The sequence below is a fragment of the Carettochelys insculpta genome, chromosome 11 (genome assembly GCF_033958435.1).
Source record: "Carettochelys insculpta isolate YL-2023 chromosome 11, ASM3395843v1, whole genome shotgun sequence".
In the NCBI taxonomy this organism is placed as follows: Eukaryota; Metazoa; Chordata; order Testudines; family Carettochelyidae; genus Carettochelys; species Carettochelys insculpta.
In genome coordinates, this window is record NC_134147.1 from 32,532,573 (window position 1) to 32,546,921 (window position 14,349).

Below are 14,349 nucleotides of genomic sequence, written 5' to 3' on the forward strand. Positions count from 1 at the left end.
CCGATAAAGAAAGGACAGGCTTTTCAAAAATAAGGTGAATGGATTTTTCCACTAGTCTGAAACCGGAGCTTTGAAAACTTGGTCGGAATTATAAAAACCAAAAGCAAGTGTTTGAGGTCAATCTGCCCAAATTTGAACTAAATACTAGCTCTTAGGAGTGTGTAGTGTTTCATTTAAGGACTATATTTCAGTCAAGTGTGCCTCCTGTGCTTTCTGCTTTTCATTGGAAGCAGAAGTGTTAAAATACCATGAGCAGCATATTCTGGTCATAATCTACCAAATATTATGCAATTCTGTAGCACTTTCCATCCAGTGATCTTTAAGTTAACACTCACAAGTGTCACTGATAAAAATCTTTCAAAACCAAACATTCACAGTTAGGTTCCTGACATATGCTATCTACTTAAGTGACAGGTGAACATCTTAACTCCCACTGACATAAGTTCTAGCACACGACTACAGGCTGGTCCTTAGTATGCAAATACAGGTAAGAATGGATACTTTAATCTCAAGAATGATTGACTGAATAAATAAATGCATTCAGCATTGATCAATGGCTATTAGCCACTGTAAACCACACACCTATGTGTGGTTAACAGTCCCATGTAGTGGAACTTAAAACCACTTCACAGAGAAAGAATAAGAGAGTGTCCTTTACAGCCTAAGCTGAGAGCCAGCTGGCCTTTACCTCAAGCTTTAGGGGCAGCTGTGCTAAGCTCCAGAGGTCCCAGGTTCAAGTCTACCTTGTGGGCAGCTATACCAGCATAGGGAGGGGTGGTATCTGTAGCCTGTTTACCAGATGCTGGAAATGGATCATGTGGTGATTACCTGATCTATTCATCCCCTTGAGGGCATGTGGCACTGGCCATTGTCAGAAGCCAGACTATTGGCTAAATAGACCTTTAGTCTGACCCAGTATAGCCGTTCTTATGGTGTTGTAGCCAAGTTGGTCCCAGGATATGAGAGAGAGAAAGGTAAGGTAGATGAAGCAAGACTAACTGAACTAACTTCTGTTGAAGGAAGAAGACTAGCTCTCCAGCCACACACAGACCTTCAAGCATGGAAGCTTACTCATCAGGTCACTCTTAAATCTAAGAGTGGCCAGACAATTTAGCATGCAGAGGTGACTGGTAAAGGAAGTTCTGGTGTGGGTGAGGGCACTGGGCACATGGGCCTGCTACTCTCCCTCTTCACCCCCTGCCCCAGCCCCAGCCCCACCTGCTTCTTCTGGTGAGTGCAAGGGCAGCCTTGCCCCTCTTCTGTAGCAGGGCAAGCTAGGAAGCTGCTTTACTTTTGGGAAGGGGGCAGTACTGCCCCTGCACTGAGTGGAAGTGGCAGGGTGCTGATGGTGAGTGCAGGGGAGCGAAGGAAACCGACAGAGCATGTGACACCCTGTGCCTGACAGTGTGTCATCCCAGTTAGCATCTCTGGCACCATGCAAGGTGAAGTAGGACCGTCCACCCTCACAAGGTCAGAGCTCAGGCTTCAGACTGAGTCTGAAGATCTACATGGCAACTCTTGGCCCTGCATCCTAGAACTAGCTGACCCAGTCCAGTTGCAGGGTTTTTTTTTTTTTTTTTCCTATCCCTGTGAAGACATACACGGTATGCCTGATGTGGAAGTCACCACCATGGACTTAGTGCACACTAGACCAAAGGGTCATGGAACACACGAGTCTGACCTGAATCCATTATTGCCAGTAATGTTTATGTGCACCTCACCTCAAGAGAAAGAAAGCCATGCTCTCTCTAATCTTTTCCAGTCATGTCCAGAATGTATTTTTATGTCCATCACCAGGAAAAACAAAAAAGAAAAAAAACACTAACTTTTGGCACTTTGCTCATCAGCTGGTAAGCATTTGACTGAGTGGCTGCAGGAGCCCATGACTTACAGGGAACACTACCTACTGGTGGACATCATTCCAAACCCACACAACTCTAGGACTGTTTGAACAATGCAGGCTCAAGGCTGAAATAATCATGACAATTTTAGATATGGATATTTAAGACAGTCATGATTTGGTTCATCTTCTCCTCATAAGGTTTTTAGGCACCAAATGACACTGATTCCAGTGGAAGTTTGGCACCTAAACACATGGATGATCTCAGCCCAAGGCATGTGAACATCAAACCTGTGTATTTGACACCTAGGCAAAGGGACTCCAGAGGAGAAAAGCTAAGGCTTTTACAAAGCTGTTAACAATAGTTCAAGCTCATTAATATTTTGTTGTCATGCTTAAATATTCCAGACTCGAGTATGTAACTTTTGGCTTTAATAGGCCAGCATTAAATCAGATGAACATATTTCATATCATTCAAAGCCAGAAACTATGAAGTTGGCATTAGGTAATCAAAGCTACACTCTCCTATGCCTGCCAGGCCTCTTTTGTTGTAGGGGACACATACTTGATGCCCTTGTGGGTCCCCACCAAACAGACGAAACCTACAGATGCTCCCCTCTACCTTGAGGAGTAGTAGTCTGTTGAAGATGTACCTCTATCACCTGTTCTGCCTCAGGGAACTTCCTGAAGGGAGAAGAGCAGATTTAGTTCAGTTTATGGCTGGCAAGCCATAGAAAGCCCATTGGCTGAAGGTGTCGACTGGGTGTACTGCAAACAATTTCCCCAATTTTAGGACCATCTTGGCCACTGTTGCAAAACCATTGGACTCGCTCTGCTCCAGCGTTCCCCATAAGCTGAGCGCTTGAGCTACTGCCCAGGAGAGAGTCAGGTGCCACCCAGTTGATTAGCAGAGCACCTACAGTCTGCAGCATGTGTTTCTATTGGTAGTACTCATCCATGCATGCTTTGGTGCGCATAAAATGTATTCCACCCATAGATGGAAAAAAAATAGAGGGAATATTGCTGTGCTCCCCTACCCACTCCTGGTGATAGGAAGCGCTTCCCTGTCCCTCTGCCCTGGGCCGGTAGAACTTTGTCAGGGCTGAAGCAAACCCTGGGGGAACTTGTCCATGGCTTCAGTTGATTGTAGCAAGTATTTGGGATTTTTTTTGAAGTTGTACTATAGATAATAGATCCCTACCAAATTCATGGTACAATTTGGGCAATTTCATAGGACACACACACAAATCTGAAATTTCACTTAGTTGTAATTGTAGGGGTCCTGACCCAAAAAAGGAGTTGTGTGGGGATTACAAAGTTGGAGGTGTTTGCAGTGTTACTACCCTTACTTCTGTGCAGCCGTTGGCAGTAACACGGCCTTCAGAGTTGGGCATCTAGACAGCATTGGCTAGGGGCTAGGAGCTCAACTCTGAAGGCAGAGCCACCACCAGCAGGGGTGCAGAGGCAGGCATGACTTGGTATAGCATTGCCACTTATTTCCCCCACTGTGGCTGGTGGGGGGCTGTCTTCAGAGCTGAGCGCCTACCCAACAACATTACAGCCACTGATCTCTAGTTGCCCAGCTCTGAAGGCAGTGCATATCTAAGGGTAGCAATACGGATGACCTTCCAAAAAGAACTTTGCGATTCCCCTGCAACTCCCTTTTGGGCACCCCCCACTCCATTAGAGAAACACTAGTCTCCCCTATGCAATCTGTGTAGCACAGAGTAACTGCACACAAAGGGCCAGATTTCACAGGAGGGGAGACCAGATTTCGTGGTCTGTAATACATTTTACTTGCCTTTGAACTTGGCAGGGCCCTAAATATAGAGCTGGATCCAGCTTCCATTGAAGTCAGTGGGAGCTTTGCCATTCCTTTTAGTAAGGGAAAGATGAAGTGCATGGAGATCCCGGGGGGACCAAAATCTGATTTGGACTATGCTGTATTTTTGCTTGTATTAGGTTATTTTTCTGCTTCTGCTCTGGCTAGCATGTGTACACAAGCGTACTTGTGGTGTGTATATCTGCTACATAAAGAGACCCAGAGAGCTACTTTTCTTACAGTCTCATTCCCTCTCCCCTTTTTGTGGAGCATCCAGGTCAGGTGACCCTGGCTCAATTGCCTGCATGCAAGAGAGATGAGGCATTGCATGGTCTGGGCAGTACTGAGGGCTGGCTGTCCCATCCCCATCCCTTCTGCCCAAGCCCCACCCCCTTCAGGAGTGCAAAGCTAGCCCCCCGTCTAACATTGCCTAGGGGCCCAGCAATCCTGTTTGCTCCCCCTGCTCATGACCCCAATATTTTGTAGTTGTATCTCTTGGAATTGATAGCGAGCCATTAGAACCACCTCTCAAACAGTGGAGTCTTACTTCTAGAAAAATAAAGTGTAAGGTGAGCAATGTTATCTAGGTATTCCACACCAATTCCAGGGACAAGGGGTTTGCCCCTCTCCTTTCCTCTGTTTTAAGACTAGCTAAGAACTAAATCTTCAAAATAAGTCACTCTTCTTTTATGAGCTGCTAAGCATTAGTGCTCAGATTTTAGCAGTGTTGTATTTAAGCATTGCTGCGCTCAGCATCTGACCTAGGAAACTAACTTTTTCCTAGAGTTATGTAGGATACTTCAGAGTCCAAATATAAATCAATTTGATGGAATTTTAACTCCTAAATCAGTCAGATGCCATGCAAGTTGACAGCTAAATACATTTGTGACCGAAGTAGCTGTGTTAGTTAATTTCAGCAAAAACCCAATAGCTTCTGTGGCACCTTAAAAACCAACAATTTATTAGCACAAACTTTTGTGGACTGCAGCTCACTTTGAAGTTTGTGAAACAGCTGAGCTGGAATTCATATATAAATTTGACACCATCTGGTAGGTCTGAAAAGAGACTGGGAATGGCTCTCGTATTACATGGTTTTCCCCCCAGTAGGTATTCTCAAACTCCGATTGCAATTGGAAGTGGGCCACATCCACACCCAGTTAGCCTCAAACAGTCGCAACGTTCCCATCTTTGACTCTCCATATGTATGTAAATATCCCCGATTTCTTTCACTTTGTGCATCTGATGAAGTGAGCTGCAGCCCATAAATGTTAATCTTTAAGGTGCTATAGGACTCCTTGTTGTAAATACATCTTTAAAAGTATCGTTGCTATTCAGGCAGCAAGTTCCCAATTTTCAAAGCTGCTACTAATTTCCGTTGTCTCCACAGCATGGAAAACAAAACCCAATACAAACCCCTGCACTTTACTGTGTACCTGACCAAGGAGTAAAGAGGGATGGGTTGGAGACTTTGCATTGTGCTGGGGAGAGGGAAGAGTAGGGCCCTGACAAGTGTGGCCAAGATTGTGAGGGGAAGGTCTAGAATTAGAATGAGGACAAGGGAAACAATTCTAAGTATCTGTAACTGGACTGACAGAGGTAGAGAATTTGCTGCCAGATTTAGTACAAAGAAATTATTCAGTACAAAGCTATGATTTTAGTACAAAGAAATGCTTGTCTCTCTGATGAGAAGTGTCTACAGTAGCATTAATGTTGCTATTTTGCAGACTAAGGGCTGCAGTGCTGTTAGTCACTCTGCTCCAAGGGGATGATCATTGCTTTTCTTGGAATACATACAGTAGAGTCTCATGATTCACAAACTTAATGTTCACGAATTCGATTATTCGCAAGTGGCTGTTTCCCCTGGGGCAGGAGCACCAGCAGCTGCCGCTTCCCCTCGGGCACTCCCTGTATTGGCCAAAAAACACCCACACACATTCATGAGGGTTCTAAACATGGAACCGTCGTGAATGTTGAGACCCTACTGTATTGATTCAAGTTAGGCAGATATCAGGACAACTATTGACCACCTCTTAAATGTGACCAGAGATGGGAATGTGTCTTCAGTTCTGATTAGCACATTATGTGCAACCATTGATATCTAGTGGAGCTATACAGCAGAAGCACATTTGGCTTCCCAGTTAAATTTAGGTCTGCAGTAGACAACACTATGGCTGTGGCCACACTTGGCCAAGACTTTGAAATGTCCATGCCAATGGCTATTTTGAAGATTACTAATGAGGCGCTGAATTGAACATTCAGCACCTCGTTAGCATTAGCACACTTCCAGCCACAGAGCTTCGAAAGTGGCGCTTTTGAACACTCACGGCTCGACGCAACTACATGGGGGTCCTTTTCAAAAGGACCCTGCACCTTTGAGTAAGCTGAGGGGAATAAGGAGGTTTCAAAAGGTGTAGGGTCCTTTTGAAAAGGACCCCCGTGCAGTCGCACCGAGCCGCAAGTGTTCGAAAGTGGCACTGTTGAAGCTCTGTGGCTGGAAGTGTCCTAATGCTAACGAGGTGCTGAATGTTCAATTCAGCTCCTCATTAGTAATCTTCAAAATGGCCATTTGCATGGCCATTTCAAAGTTTTGGCCAAGTGTGGCCACTGCCTATAAGTAGCTGGAGGTTCCAATATTGAACATGAGTTTTTACTGGTTGTGGACCACATCAGCAATTGTGAACACCGAGAAAGAGGCAGTAGAGTATTTTTTTCCTTGCAGGTGAAGAGTATTGAAAAAAACTGACCAAAATATTTTAGACAGGGTGGACATGCAATTGGTTGTACAGTTATATTATTTATACAAATTAATGTTTGCATTGCAAATAGAGGTTGAACTTCTCTAATACAGCACCCTCGGGACCTGACTGGTGCCAAACCAGAGAATTTGCCGAGCCATGGGAAGTCAATATTGTCTAGAAGCATTACCAACACTTCCATTGATTACTGAGGTCTTAGAAGACATTTAGGGTAAGTTACAGTTAACGTCATGAAGAGTTTTTGCATGTGCAACTCTATTACCTTCACCTGAAGAGCTCAGTGTCAGCTGACAAAGGGGTTGCTGTATACACACTTCTAAGTTTTATTGGACTACAACTGCAGGGCAAGGACAGTACCCTGCGATCTGCGAGAGAAAAAGAGATCAGCTTTTTTTTTTGCATTATATGGATCCAGCAGATTCTGGCTCTAGGGGTGGGGGATGCTGCGAGATTCTCACCTACAGCAAACTACTTCAGACAAAGATTTTAATCTAACCATTTCTTTTCACACTATCCTTACTCAAAATTTCTTAAGTCTTGGTCTTTGATAATAAGCTACTGATGGTTTCACTCTGTCTCCAAGCTGCGATTCCAAGTTGTGCCTATCAACCTACATGTATACTCTTCTCTTTGGAGCAAGCAAACCTCAATAATTAAAGTGAGTGTCCAGAGTCAGGGCCTGGATGCTACACTTGCAGAGACTTACAAATGGCTGGTTGGATACTCCCTAGCTAAATGTCAAACATGGCTCTGAAACAAGAAGGACTTAGGGCAATGGTTGCACACAGTGGAAAAAGAGGATTTAGGCTTAAAGCTCTTGACTGTCTTACATAAGCAACAGAGCAATTTAAAATTCTGACAGCAGCAGTGCTGTAAGCCCTGCGGCAAGGTTAGAGCAGGGCCCAGCTCTGGAAGGGGAGGGGCCTAAGGCATTCTGCCCTCAGCACCACCCTGACCATGGTGCTGACCACCCTTCCCCCTGCCCAAAACTGCATGCAGCAGTGCTGCCATGGCAATGCCAAAGAGCCCAGAACTCCAGCCACCAGTTCTGCTACTTTGGCAGTGGCAGAGGTCATAGCTCCAGGACCCTTTGAAATGCTAGGTCTGTGGCAGTTCTCCCTTAGCCCTCTCTCCCACCCCTGTCAGCAGGCCTGCTGGGCAGAGACTAAACAGATGAAAGATCTTTAAAATGGACTCGATAATTTCCATGGTTTATCATAAGAGTGGGCTAAATTTAGCTGTATTGAATCAAGCAACATTCGCCTTCACTTTTATATCTGAGGGTGTGTTTACCCTTTCACTTGATCAAAAAAAAAAAAGCATGCTTGAACACACGGATACGTGCAGAGCCGGGGAGACTGCGTATGGTCCAGGCGATAGAGAGTACCATTAAGGGTCCATGGTCAGCGTGTTGCTGTCTGGATTCCTGCCGACCCACCAGCAGGCCATGCTGCTCTGTTCAGGGCCCCGGGCCAGGGTGTGGTGGAGTGAGCAGGCTCACATCCCCCCGCCACCCACTTGCTAGGAGGCAGTCTCCCCCCTCTCTGCCAGCACAGGCAGAGTGTCTGTGTGCTGCCTCCACCTGAGCTAGGACCAGGGCTCTCTTCTGGAAGCCTTGCATTAATTCCCCCAAACTGTTACCACCCCCCCTCCCCAACTAGTGAATTGGGGGTTGTTGGGATACTCACAAACAGTGGGATGGGATGGCCGCCTAGTGGCCCAGAATGGGAGGAGCCCTGAACTGGCTACACACCTACAGTTTGTCCATTTTGGGCCACATAGCTTTTTAGGTGGACATCTACACTCACTGCTTAAAAGACAAAATAAAAGGATAAAAAACAGATGCATCACCTGAAACAAAAAAACTCTTCTGCTTGGCTTTGAAAAGTATTTTTCCTAATCAAGCTATTGGTTGAATTCTGGAGGAGCAGCCCTTGAATCCTTGGTTTTCCAGTTCCCATTCAAATGTTTCCAATAACCTGCAGATCTTCGGATTTTGAGCTCAAGCTATTCTCAAAATTTAATCTAAACATCCAGTTCTCCAAGCTGAATGCTTTCCCCTCACCTTGTTTTAATTTCCTCAGAGGAGTCCCATAATACATGGGGCAAGACATCAGTAATAATTAAACCAAACAGCTATTGAAAATAAAATTTTTAGGGCCCTGGAACAAGCCCTAATGATTTCCAGACTCATGTTCGCAGACTTGTTCAAACTGGTTGTGCGACACTGCCAAGCCAAATTAAAAGTTGACAGTAGTTCACCCTGTGCCCAAGGGGCGGGGGGGGGGGGGGGAAAGCCCTCTCAATTCAGGAAATTAAACAGCTGTCTGCTGCAAAGACGCTCGTGAGTCTTTGGGCATCTTAACGTTATTCAGACAGATTGATGCAAGATCCTTTTCTTGATATGCGATTGCATTTCCCTTTGTATGCATAAACTTGCTGGGCCTTTTTCTCCATTGTACTGTTGTGCTTGGTTCAGATTTGGGTGACAGGAGACACACAACTCATCAGGACAATTGCAGAAGATAACCAGTCATTTATCTCTTTCAGCCTATGCATGAAGGCTTTAACCTCATATTGACCATTAAAAAGCAACTGTGCAAAGACGCATCAACATGACACCTCAGCCCTGTCACGCTGAGATACTCAAGTCGTTGTTCTCATGCATTTAAATAAAGTTCAGCATTACTGCTGCCATTGTCCTCTTTTGGAACGACAGCTCCTTGTAAAGGTTAATCTTTTGGAGAAAAAAAAAAAAAGACTGACAAGTTTCTGTATGTGCAAAATATCCCCTCTTTGATCCAACAGCTGTCCATCATTTCCCTTCATATCACAGATGAGGAGCTTGTCGAAGAAAACAGCCTGGTGTAGAGATTGTGACCTCAGCACATAACTGACACTCATGGTCTACGCTCAACTGGGCAGGAAGGGGAGATAACCTATACAGGAGAACAAGGGCACTGCTTATCCATATTGTGAGATGCAGCACAACGGAAGAATAGTGAGTGTTAGGTAGAAAACAGGTTTTCTACCTATGAAAGGTTTCAAGACCCCTCCTCCCACTCCTCTAGCCCTCCAAGCATATCTGCATTAGCCACCAAGTACAAATACACCAATCCTCACAGGCACCTACTCAGGAACTGCTACCACGTGACACTGCTGCCAGTGCCCGTGCTGCCACAGCTGCAGTGCAGCACAACTGGAGCGAGCCTGCTGAAGGAGAACTAGCACATCTACATGACTGAGAATCACTCTCCTAGCTTGTGGCCTAGCGGCAGCCAGTGCAACAATGTTACCTAATGCCCAGAAATGGGGTTCTGTTAGTGCAGGTCACATCACAGGAAGTGTTCTTGGATGATCAAAACCTACCACTAGTTTTATTTTGCCTCCTATGCCTCCAGTTTCTCTGTCAGGGTAGGGATCATGTCATTCTGGGGGCATGCAATGGCCCAATGTTTTTGGACAATAAAGGGCTTTTTAAAGAGTGCTGTACAGTCAGAGGAACGGATGTCAATAGACCAGCAGTGCTAATGACAGCCATCTCCTCCAGGAAGCATTCCAACCTGCCTAATGTGGGAAAGGAAGGGAGGAGTAGACGAACACAAGGACAGACAGCAGAGCAAGAGAATGGGAGGGAGAAGGCACAGCACAGACCAGTTAGATGTTCAGGGCTCGACTGACTGTGTGGGTTCATGGAGGACATGCCAACCAAGCTGCTTCTACTCAGGAGCTTGGTGCAAGGGCCTGTCCTGGTCCCAGTCAGGAGGGCACAGTGGCATACACCCAGAGAGAGAGGAAGGGCAGTGAGAAAACAGACCTATCAATCGCAGGGAGGTAACAGACTGCAGTCTCTTTTTTGAGAGGGATTGTGCCTCTCAGGTGTTATCCCAGCCACTGGGCTCAATGCTGGCGCTGCTCAGCACTACTCCACATAGCAGCAGCTGTAATGGCTGTCACGAAGGCAGATCTCACACGCTAGTGTTAAAATTCAGGACTGGGATTTCTAGGGAGATACCCTCTGCAAGGAATCACTCCTGGGATGTTTCTGCTGGGAATGGTAGGGACTGCCACCCATTTCTGCCCTGCGCCCTGAGAAAAAAAAAGAGACCTTATCGGAGGTTCCCCCTAAGCTGTGCAGACACTCAGCTTCCCATTAAGTCCCACACGGGGCCTTAGGGCTGCAGCAAGGAGAGCACTCCCCAGGCCCTAAAGCTGCCAGGGACAGAAGGGAGGAGCTCCTTCCCATCAGCCATGCAGTGGGCAGCCATGGCCGGCTATGGGGAGTCCCTACTTTGTCCCAAACAGGGAGCTGTTGAGGTAAGCCAAAGCTTCCTGCCCCTAAGCCCTGGGCACCCTACTGCACCCCAAAGCCCACATCCCCATCCTAAAGTCTGTACTCCAACCCCCACACAGAGCCCCTCCCCAAGCCCCTCATTCTCCAGCTCCACCCCAGAGAGAGACCTCATGCTCCTGCTTCCCAACCCTGAGCACTCCTGAACTCTTATCCCCTTGGCCCCCCTCCCACCACATGAGCTTTATCATGTGCACCAATGTGTTACGCCACATCCCCTCCGCATTGGTGCATACAGGAAAATTCATTCCACTCTGAGGTGGGAAAAATGAGAGGGAACACTGCTCAGGACCTGCCCCCAAACCTGGTAATTCCAGGGTAGCCACAGCCAATGGAACTCAGCACCAGCACTAATGCACAGGAGCAGCCCTCATCCAGCTCCCGGGCACATGACACCCTCAGGACTGTTACCATTAAGCAGCAAGGTAAGTGTGTTATTTCAACAGGGGAACCTAGAGACACATTTGATCTCGTTTTAAGGAGGTAGCTTCCTTTCTTTCCCTAGTCAGGCTGCCATGCAGGTGTAAAATAAAGCCACCATCCCTCCCTCTCACCCACCTCCCTGAGGGCATGAACCAGGGAACCTTGTTTTCTGAAGACTAACAGCACTTAAATTCAGTTTGACTACTAGCAAGCAGTTTAGTGACTCTTGTTTTGATTCAAAGGAGAGAATGGAAGTGGCCTGGGACTTCACTTCCTAAGTAAGGCTGGAGCTTCTGTAGATAAAAAGGTACTGGAAATTCCCAAACTTCCCCCTGCAAAGCATTTCTCAAGGGCCAGCAGTAGTAGAGCAGGGCTGACTAGCCAGTCAGAGACTAAGAGCCAAAATAACCCTGGCTAGATAGATATAATACGTGGCTCTTTGCATTCTAGCCATAGATGCCCCCACCCCCTCTGCCCCCCTCCCCACCAACCCAATGCCTGGGGCTCACCAGAGCTGCTGCCAAGGCTGCAGCCACTCGCTTCTCCCTCCAGGCACTGGGGTTGTGTGGAAAGCGGTGGTGAGCAGTCCAGTCACATGGCTCCACGTAGGAGCCACATTTAATTGAGCAAAGAGCTGCAAGGGGCTCGAAAACCACAGGTTGGACACCCCGTAGTAAAGCCTGGTGGTCAGAGTCTTCCAAGCCATTTAAATGGCTATAAGGACTAGTAATTGGTTTTGGCCAACTGACTTTATCCTGAAGTATTGTTCTTGCTATACACGTTTTCCTGTCCAAAATCTTTATACAGTTCAACTCGTGTTAAAATTCCCTGTGGATTTTTTCTGCCTATGTAGTGCATAATATTTTGTATTGCATACATCACAATACCCTTATTTCATAACATTCCTTTTCTCTGCATCTTTTGTGTACGCACCAATCCAAAGTCAATAGATTTCTCCCACTTCAGTCACCTTCATTGTGCTTTGGATCAAGCCCAGAAAGGGATGAAGTAGTCGGATACTATCACACTCAGAATTCACTTCTGTGGGTCACAGAAGGGTAGTGAAAACCAGTCTCAATCCCAATCACTATAGTGCGAGCCTGCAAAATGCTGAACACATTTTCAGTGAGCCAGCCCCCTGCCTAAGAACACCTACTTACAATGGAACAGAAGTTTGATCAAGTTGTTCTACTGATAATCGGTAAGACTATTCACATGCTTAAACAAAAAAAAAAACAAAAAAAAAAAAACCCAAAAGCACACACACGCAAAACAAGTCACATAGCACTTTAAAAGACTAACAAAATAATTAGGTGATGAGCTTTCATGGGACAGGTCCACTTCCTCAGATCTGGAGGAGATAAAGTTTAAGCATGTGCTCAGTCAGAGCTTGAAGGACCAAGCTCCACGTGGCATGCATGCCACTCTGCACCACATTTCCATCACAGGCTTCTTTTGGGGCTGTGCAGCTACAAACAATCCCTTCTCCTGGAGTGGAAGCAAATATCAGACACACAAAATTCTTTCTATTCTGCAGCTCCCAGGTGTATAAAGTGTTTTTCCTCTCACAATAAAAGATTGCTTCAAAATATGAAACTGGAGCCTTGGAGAAAAATGGAAAGCTCTTTGCGTACACAGACAGCATGCTGACAATAAGTGAAGTACAATAATGTTCCTCCTACAATCCAATTCTACCAAGGAAAGGAAAAAGACCTAACCCATTTTTAAGCTGACTTCCAGTCTCCAGAGGAGAGAACTGCACAAACTCCTCCCTCATTGTACAGCCTGAGGTGAAATAGTTCATAAAAAGAATCTCAGCTTTCAGAAGATATAATTCCCATCATGCATTTAGGTAGCAAATGTTGTGAGGCAAGCCTTCAACTGCTAGATAACTTACCTCAAAAGAGATTTGGGAAAAAAAAAAGTCCTTAAACTGCATCCACTGGGGCCACACCACTATCTCCTCAGGAGATAATGACTACACTGAATAGGGAATTGAATGCCTTTCACAGTTTGGCTTCTTTCCAGCCTGTGCAGGTAAATGATCTGCCTTCAAGCTAGGGCAGTAACAAAGTACTCTCAGTTTAAGTTATTGGCCTTCACTTAACAACAAAAAACAACAAAAAACACACCCAACACCACACTCCCACTGAGCTGGGCACCAGGCCAGCACTGTAGAAGTGAAGTGTTCAGAGCCAGGGGAGAGAAGCACCTTGTGCTTGAGCTGATGCTGTCAGTATTTTGAATTCACATTTTGGCAGGAGCCAAAGAAGCTACAGCAGGTGGATGGAAATGTACTTTTTGTTATTAAAGATCTGGTAAAATAGGCTACCTACCAGTTTGTTAAACTAGATAGTTTACTTGTCTTATTGTCCTCTGTGAAGTATACAGATGTTGGAATCAATCATAAGGTGGCTGAAAGCAAATCCTACAAAATGACAGCAGATTAACTGTGTGCTTTGGAAAACGTTACAGTAGCCTCATCCAAGAGGCTCAGTAAACACCTCCACTGGTATTAGCACAGTAAAGACCAAGGTGACACCACATTCTCCCTGAACACATTGACTGTAGTGCCATCGATCCATTTGGAGGTTTTACTTAGCAACAGACACAAGTGGCGGGGGAGGGAAATACTAGCCGCTGCTGAGCGTGCCAGGCAAGTGCTAGCGAAGGGAAAGGCACAAAAAAGAGTTGCAACTCACCTTTTGAATTCCTGAGCTCAGATTCATTACCAGCCTCGCCCTTCCCTGCTCTTGTCTCTTTTCCAAGGTGTCAGCTCTCCCAGTGCACTACAGCAGACTGCTACAGCGTGTACTCCAAGCAGCAGCTAGTGAATGACTTGTCTGTGAATGGCTGTAGGCGAGAGAAGTGATAACTACCACCACTGCCGTTCAAACCTTGTCCGGAGCCTGCCTGAAACGTGCCCCTTTAATTAGAGGCTACAGCTCCCTCTAAAATACTGTCAGCCAATCCGAGGCGGGGCTCTAACTTTTCCATCCAATGCCGGAGTGAGACTTGATCCTCGGGTTCTTTCTCTCACTTTAACCCCTGCGCGGGAGGGGGGTGGGGGTAGAGGAGGAGAAGCCTCCAGGCCCAGCTGTTAAGAGTTTGCTGAACATCTGTCCCACGCAATCGCAAGCAGGGAAACTGAAATCTG

At 46.2% G+C, this 14,349-nt stretch overlaps 1 protein-coding gene across 7 annotated transcripts in view; it reads right to left on the minus strand.

The window, feature by feature from the left end:
* Positions 1-14,128, minus strand: part of LMCD1 (LIM and cysteine rich domains 1) — a 69,980-nt gene extending 55,852 nt beyond the window's left edge. For 4 of the 7 annotated variants that reach the window (XM_075005483.1, XM_075005487.1, XM_075005485.1 and 1 more), the window contains exon 1: positions 13,895-14,127. Coding sequence is in view for 1 of the 7 variants with exons in the window: in XM_075005480.1 (XP_074861581.1) it covers positions 13,895-13,921 (27 nt within the window). In the remaining 6 variants the exon portion in view is untranslated. Of the gene's footprint in view, positions 1-13,894 lie in introns of all 7 variants that reach the window. The other 3 variants (XM_075005480.1, XM_075005482.1, XM_075005479.1) reach the window with 1 other exon arrangement.
* Between the last annotated feature and the right edge of the window lie 221 nt (positions 14,129-14,349).